This window comes from Phascolarctos cinereus, unplaced genomic scaffold (genome assembly GCF_003287225.1).
Source record: "Phascolarctos cinereus isolate Bilbo 61053 unplaced genomic scaffold, phaCin_HiC Scaffold_4;HRSCAF=312, whole genome shotgun sequence".
Taxonomy (NCBI): Eukaryota; Metazoa; Chordata; class Mammalia; order Diprotodontia; family Phascolarctidae; genus Phascolarctos; species Phascolarctos cinereus.
In genome coordinates this window covers 267,358,847-267,370,661 of record NW_027555847.1, presented here as the reverse complement: position 1 = coordinate 267,370,661, position 11,815 = coordinate 267,358,847, and the positions used below count along the sequence as shown (strand labels likewise).

At 38.0% G+C, this 11,815-nt stretch overlaps 1 protein-coding gene across 5 annotated transcripts in view; it reads right to left on the bottom strand.

Moving 5' to 3' along the window:
* Positions 1 to 2,001: 2,001 nt before the first annotated feature.
* TDRD7 (tudor domain containing 7) overlaps positions 2,002 to 11,815 on the bottom strand; it is a 114,721-nt gene continuing 104,907 nt past the window's right edge. For all 5 annotated transcript variants that reach the window (XM_078153044.1, XM_021004472.2, XM_078153045.1 and 2 more), the window contains 3 exons: positions 6,697 to 7,205; positions 4,403 to 4,563; positions 2,002 to 2,518 (listed from right to left, as the gene is read on the bottom strand). In XM_078153044.1, coding sequence (XP_078009170.1) covers positions 2,298 to 2,518; positions 4,403 to 4,563; positions 6,697 to 7,205 — 891 coding nt within the window. In that variant the 3' untranslated portion in view covers positions 2,002 to 2,297. The remainder of the gene's footprint in view (positions 2,519 to 4,402; positions 4,564 to 6,696; positions 7,206 to 11,815) is intronic.

The window sequence follows — 11,815 nt, the reverse complement described above, 5'->3', positions numbered from 1 at the left end:
TAGTGGATGAAAGGTCAGCCTTTGTTTCAGGAAAGACCTGGACTCAGTCCTTCTCTGACACTTCCTCTGTGATCCTGGGCAAGTCTCATTACCCTAGGTAACTCTCTAATAGGCTGAAGAAGAGTTGCCAAACCACATTAATGGAGAGAGTTCCCCTATATCAAGAAAATTATAGCTACAGTTAAAAAAACCCTCTTACTCTTCAATTTTTTTTTTTAGGCGATTGGGGTTAAGTGACTTGCCCAGGGTCACACAGCTAGTAAGTGTCAAGTGTTTGATCTAAGGCCGGATTTGAACTCAGGTACTCCTGAGTTCAGGGCAGGTACTCTATCCACTGTACCACCTAGCTACCCCCCCTCTTACTCTTGATATCATGTTACTAAGAATAACTGCTTACTTCTGGAAAGTCTTTTCTCTAGGTGCCCTGGCTCTCTTGCACCCTGTGGGCCCTCTTGTTTTTCCTGGAATCTTAAATCCTTATGTCTCTCTTGAAGAATCACATCCACATCCACTCCACATCCATGGCTTCAACTGTGGCCTTTATTTGGATGACTTCAAAATCTTTATCTTTAGCCTTGACCTCTTGCCTTCATTCAGATTTTCCATGTGTCTGTATAGTATCTCCCCCCGGGATTTCTTGCCATCAGCTCAAATACAACACATTTAAAACTAAACTCATTCTATGTCTGAACCAACTAGTTTCCATTCTGTCTTGGCCACACTGGCCAGCTGGGAGTTTCTTGAACAAGACACTCTGCCTGTCCCTCTGGCCTTTCTACTGGCTACACTCATTTCTGGAATGCTCAGCCTCCTCAACTCCATGTCAGGTTCCCTGCCTTACTTCAAGACTCAAGTCAAATCCCATCTTGTGTAGGAGGCCATTCCCCAAGTGGCTAGTTAACAGAGTTAACAGGTTACTCTAACTTGAACATGTCTATTTGTTTACATGTTATTTTCCCCATTGGAATGTAAGCTCCTTGAGGGCAGGGGTTTTTTTTCTTTCTATGTATTTCTGACAGTATCTGCTATCTATTAAGGGCTTAATAAATGCCTGTTGACTACCTTCTTCTCTATTCAAATTTCACCAAGTCCTGACAATCCTTTCACTAAGATCTTTATCTTTCTTCATACCAATCACCACTTCTCTAATGCACATTCTCATCACATCATAACAGGATTACATAGGTGAACTACTTCCATTCTCTTAACCCTGAAATACTCCCTTGCACACCACTGCCAAATTAATCTTTTTCTTTTTAAAGGCTTTCATCATATAGTTTTCCTATTTAAGAATCTATGGTGACTTCTTGCCGTTAAACTTTTCTGCCTGATTTTCAAAGGCCTTTAAGACTGTGGCCTTTCACTAAGGATCCAACCTCATCTCTTACTACTTCCCTATATGATCTTTCCTTCCTCTCTAATCAAATTTTTATCACTCTCCCCTCTACCCTCCATGTAATATTCTTGAATCTCCATTTCCATATTTTATTTATTCTGCTATTATGCCTAGAATGAACTCTGGTGATGAAATGTCCCAAGGTAAATTCCAAATAGAAAGCTTTTCCAAACTAGGTGTACACTAATTGATAGCACCCTGAATAACAACAAGAGGGACAAGATGGTTTCTGTCCTATCTACTAAGAAATTTGAGAGCTTCTAGGCCTATCTGATCTATGATAAAAATGGTATGCAAATTCTTAAACTAAAATGACAGGCAGACAGGTACTTAATTTTGTCTTCAGAAACATAGAAATTCATGCCACTGAAATTGGCTATGATTTTTAGAGATATTCTATGGAAGAAAAAAAAGGAATCTTATACAGTGATATGATAATAGTAGTAAGGCCCATGTAACTTAACACATAACTTAGCACTGGCAGAAGGAACACATGTACTGTGTGTACACCCTAATAACGTGGAATGGGACACAAAGATATTAGAGAAAAGGGAGGCAAATATTTTAAGATCATAAAACCTAAGAATAAACTCAAAGTAGTCAACTTTGATGTTGATAAACAACACTTTATTTTTCCACCCTAACACTCTAAAACTACAGTAATAAACAAAGTGCAAGTCCTTTGAAAGGTCAACTTTGTTAAACAAAACTTCTATTAAATATATTTCATAGACCATAAGCATCATATTTTCTCAATTCCTTGCAGATACTCAGAGCCATGCAGCAGAGTTGGACTTTTGGTGTTTAAAGCCTGCTTCATGTTTTATTATTATTATTATTATTATTATTATTATTATTGCTAAAGAATATCAATTAGTTGTCAAGGTTTCAGCAACAGTGATTAATTAATTTTTGAAAGCTCCACAAGATATTTGGACATAAAGTCATGAATCCATACATCAGTATCTGGTAGTGACGTGTCCACCAAGTAGGCTATTATTTTTCGATCCCAAGGATTGGTACTTTCAACAACTGACTGTACCAATGCTACCAAAGGTTTCTTCTCAACATGATTTCGAAACACTATTGAAGCTTCTTCGGACCACTGACTGCATCTCACTCCTAGTACAAAAATACAAAGAATATGCTGTAAGAACATACTTCTGCAATCAAGTTTTATTTTATTCAAAGTAGTCTGAAGAGTCCAAGTTAGAATTCTATAAAAAATAAGGGAAGCAAGGGAAAAAATTTTTTTTAAGTTCTTGCCATAGCTTCCCCAATCTGGATTGAGCCACTTTTATGATCCCATACTTTTGAGTGCACAAAAATGTAATTAATTCAATAACATTAATTACCTACTATGTATCAAAAACTAGAAATAGAAAACCAAGAGGGTCTGAGCCCTCAAAGAGTTTTACATTGTAGAAGATCCCTTGGAGTGTGATGATGTGGAATAAAATAAGGAACATATAATGACCTTATCTCTTTGCTCAATACGATTGATTTCAAAAGAGAAAGGATAGTCCATTTACCTCATAAATAATTAAGATACAGTACACTTAGGAGTGTTCCTAGGAAGAGTAAATGCAAGTATGTGTGTGTGTGTGTGTGTGTGTGTGTGTGTGTGTATGTGCACGCACGCGCGTGTGTATGTGTTAAGGCTTATCTTAGGCAAGCTACCCTCTTTGGGCCTCAGTTACTTTATCTATAAAATGAGGAAGTGAGACTAAATAATCTTTTAAGTGCCTTCTACTTCTGGGACTTTGAATCTATGAATGACATAAGTAAAGTTTCTCTAATTCTAGATTCTTTCATTATTTTTAACACAACTTATTCTAATAACAAGCAGTATAGGATTGTGAGCTGGGCAACCTGAACTAAGGTTTCTGAGCAAGTCACTGAGGAGTTAGGATAATAAAGCAAGTAAAGGCCCTAAAATTATCTAGTTTACCCTTTTTCATTCTACAAATGAGGAAACTGAGGCCCATCTAATGACTTCCTGAAGTTCACACAGGTAGTAGGTAGCAAAGTCTACTACCAAAGTTTGAGCTAGGTTCCTTCCCAGCTATAAATTTAGTGTTCTTCCCACCACACCCAAGTACCTCTGTCCTCTCTCTGGGCCATGGTTTTCTTTTCTTTTAAAATGAACAGACTGAACTAGATAATATTTAAAGTTTCTTTTCATTTGTCAGATTCTATGATCCAAGATCTCTAGAGCTCAGATTGCAAGTGCTATGAGACACAACTTCACACAATCTTTAAAACTGAACTGAAACTTAATAAAATTTCATTTCGTAAACTTGTATATCTAGTTTGATGTTAAGTCTATAATGAAGTTAGTATGTTGGTATAAAGTTAGATCAGGTTTAATAAAAGTAATGGAATTTAGGCATAATATATGTATTTATGCCTTTTGCTTTCATGTTATTCATTTCTGAAAATATTCCTTCCCCACTCAATAAGGCATCCCTCATCAGGAAGATTAATAAAAAGAAAAAAAAACCAGTATAGCAAAACCAAATATACTGCTCGCATTTAACAGTGTATTTGTAATATTCCATATTTATAGCTCCCCAGTGACAGGAAGTCTCAACTTTTTACTAGGGATATAGCTGGTCATTATAATTACATAGTGTTCAGCTTAGTTTTATTTTGTTCCTAACATTTCTATTGTTTGTCCCTGTGTATATTATTTTCCTGAATCTCTTCACTTTCCATATGTTTACAAGTTTTCCCACGTTTGGCTAAATTCTTAATAGTCATTATTTCTTAGAGCATAAGAATATTCCATTTTATATCTATGCACAACAAGTTGTTTAGCTGGCTGTTTCCCAGCTGACAGATCTCTTTGCTTCAAGTTTTTTTGCCCTCCCAAAAAGCACAACCACTATTTTGGTGTATGTGGGATCTCTGTCTCAAACCTCCCAGAAGCCCACATACAGAGGAGAGATTACAGACATCAAGACAAGAGCACATCCTAGCGCTGGTTCCAGTTCTACAATTTACCTGCAAGCTGAGCTGTGATGGCCTGAAAGGGCAGCTTCCAGAACACGTCCACTAGAGGCTGTACTTTCCTGATGCTCACTAATTCATGTTTGCCATAGTCCAACTCATAAACAGATACCAGTCCATTGGTCAGAATTCCTTTTAAAAGTACCCTGTGCCACCTAAAAGTATTTAATGGGTTAAAGAGAAAAACAATTCAAGTAAATATCAACCTGATGGCTAATACCATGTTATGATGAAAAATTTAAAATCAGTGTGGGTGGTTGCTCTTTAAAGCTAGGATCAAAGGTCAAAATCATATAGATGCTGCACACTTTTTGAGGACACTACCATTTCTCAGCCCACAGGCTATCAGTAACATAGTTTGATTCAAGATTAGAATGAATATCACAAGATTAAGACATTAAAGATATTAACACAATTTTAGAATTCTGAACTTAATGCCAAATACAATGAGCATTTCCATATATAAGCAGAACAGAGAAAGAGAATTGTACACAAAACTATATATTCCTATTATTTTCTGCTTGCCTTTCCTTCTAAGTCTATAATAAATTAAAGGTATAACTTTCAAAGTTGTCCTGCTTAAGACAGTACAATAGAGAATGGTAGAACGAAAGAAAAAAAGAGCCTAAACGGAGCCCTAAAAGTACTTCTCAAATAAGGATTCTCCCACACATGTTAAAATCACATAAGATAGCATGACAAAACAGAGAGAAGGATTTACTTAATGGTGAATATCAAGTGAAGAATAAAATTGGAAGATGCATGCTCACTTATGTTATTCGCTAGTGTCATGGAAGATGTTCTACAGAGTCCAAATAGAAGATGGTTTCTCTACTGGTGACAAAGTTTTTCAAAGGTTCTTATCTACAGGGGGCACATTGTACTAGCTACATCAATTCCTGAAACAGCACAAAGCCTCAATAATAAAATCTACAGTTACTCAAAAGAGACTCGCCAAACCACCAAGATTTGAACATAGTAGATAAAAAACTGCCCAGAATAGGCATGCAGTTTGATGGGGTCTTTCTCTCTTTCTCTCCCTCCTCACCCTGTCATTGTACAGGCACAACAGACTGACAATGAATTGGACCCAAAATTAAACATCAGTGAGAGATTGGGCTGGATCAAATATGGGAAACTGTGGTATTTTTAAATATCCCAAGACTGCCATAAAAACTCATCTTTTAGGGAATTATGGTTTGTGTTCAAAGAAGTGCCATAAAAGACATCATGAAGAACCCATTTGAATTGTAAAATGAAGCTGGCCTGTCATGTAATGAGAATAAGGGATAGGAATGGTCAGCCTGAACGTGACAATGGTACCCACAAATGATTAAAAGAATCTGAGGAAGTCTTTCATCCTCTTAAGTAGGCTTCTTTATGAAGTATTTATGGAAAGATGCAGAATAAGTAGTCATCATGTGATCTACATGGGTAGAGAGTACCTCTACTACTATGAGGTTACAAATCTAAGAATTATAAAGTTTTTTCTTAATCCCTGAGATAAAATCTATTCCGTGCTTATTACCCATATAACTTAGGGCTTAATCATCCTAAATCTTTAGTTTTCTCATCTGTACCTAAATAGGTTGGATTTGATGGCCTCTGAGGCCTCTTTCCAGTTCTAGAACTAGGATTCAAGGATTTATCATGGTTAGCTGACATTTTTTTCATATGTTTCTGTTGGAGATTATACTCAAGCATGCTGTAGCATTTGAAGAGCTGTGAGATGCAAGGTCTAACATTAGCAAATCTCAAGTCTCCCAAAGTGATTTTTTTTGTAATTTTCTTTTGTACAAAAGTTTTTGCTTCACAGGCAGCAACACTTAGGGCAAAGGTGGAAGATGTGTATCACTACGATTAAAACTTTTCTAGACTAACCGCAGCACCTATATGGCTGTTAAAAGCCAAGGACAAACCACAATGAAATATGTATTTTCAAAAGTAAAAAGAAATGTCCTAAGAATAAAAAAAAAAGATTCTAACTCAGGCGAGTCTGTGTTCTGATTATATAATGAGAACTCTAACAACTATTCCATAGTCTAAGCATAAATGGGTTTTAACAGAATGGTGGTTACTGCAGTGGAATGTGAATTATAAAATTTTATAGGCTGGCAAACCCTACAATTAATCAGTCTCTTTTTCCATTTAAAATCTTCCCCCCTCCTCCCCAAGTTCCAAAATGACTCCACTGGAGCAGAGAACTTTTGGCACCGACTTTTCTAGAGGACAAAACTAATATCATGTGTAAGGATACCCCACTGTCACTGCACCTCCCAAATACCTACTTGTTTTCCACTTTTGCAGCATATACTTTGTCTTTTTCCACTGTTACAGGTCGCTCTTCAGAAACACTATAATACAGAATCATTTCTTCCATCAGAACTTCCAGTTTATGTAATTCTTGCCAAGGCTGAATAACAAAATGACCAGGATGGCAGGCCACTGGCACATAGACATCCATATGTTCTCCAGGCTTCGACAAAGGTATTGGAGGGGGAAGCTCCATCACAGAAAGGTTGGTGGTGTGTTGTATTACAGACTTTGGGATGGTATTGGTGATGTTTTTCTTGACACTTTCAAGAGTGGTTTTAGGTATTGTGACACTGTTATTTTTGTTGTTAGAAAGACTTGGACTACCTTCATTGGGTGTGGCACTCAAAAACACATCCTTCTGATGCTTCCACAAATCTGCATTTGTAATCTGCCGGTTAATGCTGCGATGAGGATCTGGGAAATTTTTAGGAGTAAATAGATAAATATGTGCAATCCCTTTGGGTTCATCCAATTTCATAACCTTTTGGAAAAGAAATGAAATGATTTAATAAAACAAGATCTACATTTATCTTAAAAAGGTAAAGTTATTTACAGAATCAACATCATGAAAAAGATGATATAGTATTTCATGTAAACTGTGCAAATTTAAGACATGACACATTTTCCATTGTGTTTTTATATAAAGTTAAACCAGCATTAGTAACTTTAGGGGACTGATTTACTTACCACACTTAAAAACCCAAAGAGAGTACTGTGATAAGAATTATACTTTGCTTAAACTTACTTTCATTTACGAAGTTTACATGTTCTGGGAAATATGAATAGTGGTTCTATGAGGAAATTTCAATGTTATTAACTCTCCCCTTCGAAATATTAAATTACATATGTAATTTTTACTATATGTTATTTTTGGGTATAAAAATAAGGTTATTTTTCTTTTTTGCTCAAAGTACTCTATGGTCAAATTACTTTGGAAAATGTCAATTTAGAGTAGCTATTTAATAACCAAGTAACTATTTTAGTTAGCTGATATATCCTCAGGCTGAGATGAGAATAAACAAAAGAGTTTGGTGACCCATTCTAAATTGCTAAGTGACCCAGACCCATGTGCCTCTAGCTCCTACTCCACCTGGGAGGCAAAAGTGATTCCCTATGTAGACTGGGCAAGGCTCTGGAACCCCTAATAAGGGAGAGTGCACATCTCTGGTTTCTGCTAGAAGAGTAAAAGGAAGCTAAAAATGCTAGAATTCTTGAACTAGATTTACTAGAATATGGGGACTATGCAGGAAATGGGATTTCTGCAGCAAAGAGAACTAGCATGGGAACCTTCCACTGTATAAATTGCAACTGTCTATTTAAAATCATAGGTTCACAGATTTAGAGCTGGAAGAAGCCTCAGAGATAATCTAGTCTGACCTCTTCATTTTACAAATGAAGAAACTGAGGCCTAGAGAAGTTGAATGACTTGCCCGAAGTCATACAGGTAGCCAGCCAGGATTTGAATCCAGGTCCACAGACTTTAAAGCCAATGTTTTGTTTTCAGTGTGTAACAGATGACTTGGCAATAAGTCCTAGGAGGTTTGTCTGAGACACATAGATGCTACACGATTTGCCTAGCATCACAAAGTTAATAATTGTCAAAGACAGGACTGGAAAAGTCATCAGAGTGGTATAGCGGGAAAGAAAATGGATTTGGAGTCCAACGACCTAGGTTCAAATTTCTTATTTTCTACTTACTACCCCTAGGTGACTTTTGGTCATTTACTTATTACCTCTCTAAAGACTCAGTTTCCTCATCTGGCAAGTCCCTTCCAGCTCCAACTCTGTGAACCTATGATAAAAACCCAGATCTCCATATTTGAAGTTCAACACAAAGACTGCGAAAGAGAAGAAGAGGTCAGGTTAAATTGCTTTAAATACCAAACAAAGCAGTTTATATTTGAACCTGGAAGTAACAGGGAGCCACTGGAATTTAGGTAGAGGGGAAGCAGTGTGACATAATAAGACCTGTGCTTTAAGAAAATCACTTTAGCAGGTCTGTGGAGGATGAATTGGTGCAGGGAGAGACTGAAGGAAGTCCAATTAGAAGGCTATGGCAATAGTCCAATTGAGAAGTGATGAGAGCATGAAATTGGGTGGTAGCTCTGTGAATGTGGAGAAAGTTGTATGGTAGAGATATTGCTGAGAAAGAAACTACAAGGTTTGGATTAGAAATGAGGGTTGAGTTAGAGAGAAGAGTCAAGGATGATACTAGGGTTGAGAATCTGGGTATCTTGAAGGACAGGAGTGCTCTCAACATAATAGGGAAGTGTAATAGACATGTTAGAATATTCAGTTTTGTTCATAAATATTTAAAAATACACTTGTCACATTCTAAATTTGAATCCATTTTTCTTTACCTTACATAAGGATAGTTAAGATACTATACGCTGTCACATTTCATTAGTACCTCCTTTTGAATCTTTTTATTTCTCCCTCAACTCCTATGTTAGCATCTTGTATACAGTGAGTGTCAGTCAGTCAACAAGTATTTACTCATCACTTACTGTGTGCCAGGCACTGTGCTAAGTGCTGAGGTTTCAAATAAGAACAAAAAAAAAATCTGTCCTCAAGAATACATTACAATGGGGGACACAACATGTACTTTACTAAGTAAACCTAAGCTAAGATGAAGGTAAACTGACAGGGGAAAGCACTGGTAACTGAAGAGAATGCTTGACAAAGGGGTGTTGGGTGAACATCTTATATGAACTTTCATATGCATTTCTTCTTCTGTTGCTCCAATGCTACATTATTTCCATGTTTAACATAGAGGCAGATATACTATTCCAAATTAATAACAAAATTTTTTTATTGAGAATTACTGTGCCTAAAACTGCAGAGGATACAAAGGAAGCATTAAGACAATGCCTCTTGCCAAGACAAACTAACCATCTAGTTGGAAAGAGATAGTTAAGTCAAGGAACACCAGCAACATTGTACAATATGTAACTAAATTTAACTTGGGACTCAAACTCCTGGTTCTACAGGAGTTCAGAGAAGGAAAATAAAATCCATATGGGACGTATTTAGTAGGGGGAAGATGGTGTCTGAATAAAGTGGGAATGGAGTTGGGTTTTAATTTGACATCTCTGGAAAAGGGGCATTAAGGGGGGCAGAGCCAAGATGGCAGCATGAAAGCAGTGACTTGCTTGAGCTCTCCCCCAAATACCTCCAAATACCCATAAAAAATTGGCTCTAAACAAATTCTAAAGCAGCATAACCCACAAAAAGACAGGGTAAAACAAATTTCCAGCCCAAGACAGCCTGGATGGTTGATCGGGAAGGCTTATCGCGCCGGGTTGGGAGCGGAGCACAGCGCGGCATGGGCGTGGAGGCCACAGCGAACCTGGAGCAGGCCTCAGAGGACAGAATCACGGGCAGCTGTGGCAATGTCCAGACTCCTCAATCCACGAACACCAAAGACAACTTAGAAGGTCAGTGGGAGAAGTCTGTTTTTGCGGTGAGAGAAGAGCTAGGTCAGAGCCAGTTCCAGAGAGCAGAGTGTTGGTGCCTGGGCGGTGGCTGTGTTCTGAGCTTCTGGCCCACAGACTGAGGGGGAATCAAGTGGCTGATCAGAAGGGGATTGCAGGAATCATCTCTTTGCCAGTGCTGAGACAGGAATCTCTTGCTTTGCCCGTGCTTGGATCTGGGTCACAGTTCTGGGTGGTGGTCCTGGGGTGAGGAGGAGCACTGGCGCGTGGAGCTTGTAGTGGAAGCAGAGAGGAAACCCTCCTCACAGTTCCAAGAAAGAACAGACTGCTTGTGGCCGGTCACTCAAAGACCAGAGCTGAGGCCAGGAAAAGAGTAAACACCTCGACCCTTATCATACCATCTTGGAAGAACTGAAAATTTACAGGTCCCTAGAAGTATCTCTGAAAACAGCTATACAAACCCCCGAAGCCTGGGACAGTACATTCTCCACATTGGAAGCAGACTTTTGACCTTAACAAAGAGTTTAAAACTCAAGTAATTGGCCGGGATCATGAGCAAACCTCGCAAAAAGAGTCAGACTACATTATCTTACTTTGGTGAAAAAGAAGATCAAAACATACAACCAGAAGAAGACAACAAAGTCAAAGCTCCTACATCCAAAGCCTCCAAGAAAAATATGAATCAGTCCCAGGCCTTGGAAGAGCTCAAAAGGAATTTTGAGAAGCAAGTAAGGGAAGCAGAGGAAAAACTGGGAATAGAAATGAAAGTGATGCAAGAAAATCATGAAAAACAAGTCAACAGCTTGCTAAAGGAGACCCAAAAAAATACTGAAGAAAATAACACCTTAAAAAATAGCCTAACCCAAATGGCAAAAGAGGTCCAAAAAGCCAATGAGGAGAAGAATGCCCTAAAAAGAAAAATTTGCCAAATGGAAAAGGAAGTCCAAAAGCTTACCGAAGAAAATACTTTCCTTAAAAATTAGAATAGAGCAATTGGAAGATAGTGACGTTATGAGAAATCACGACACAAATCCAAAAGAATGAAAAATTAGAAAACAGTGTGAAATATCTCACTGGAAAAACAACTGACCTGGAAAATAGATCCAGGAGAGAGAATTTAAAAATTATTGGACTATCTGAAAGCCATGATCAAAAAAAGAGCCTAGACGTCATCTTTCAAGAAATTATCAAGGAAAACTGCCCTGATATTTTAGAACCAGAGGGCAAAACAGAAATTGAAAGAATCCACCGATCTCCCCCTGAAAGAGATCCCCAAAGGAAAACTCCTAGGAATATTGTAGCCAAATTCCAGAGTTCCCAGGTCAAGGAGAAAATATTGCAGCCAGAAAGAAACAATTCAAGTATGGTGGAAACACAATCAGGATAACACAAGATTTAGCAGCTTCTACATTAAGGGACCGGAGGGCATGGAATATAATATTCCGGAGACCAAAGGAGATAGGATTACAACCAGGAATCACCTACCCAGCAAAACTGAGTATAATCCTTCAGGGGAAAATTCCACATGCAACTGGGAAATAAGAAATACAGGAAATGAGGTACAGAAATCTATCCTGCCCTATAGGAAAACAGAATGGGGAGGGGATAAGAGAACGGCGGGGAGAGATAGAAGGGAGGGCAGACTAGGGGAAGAGAT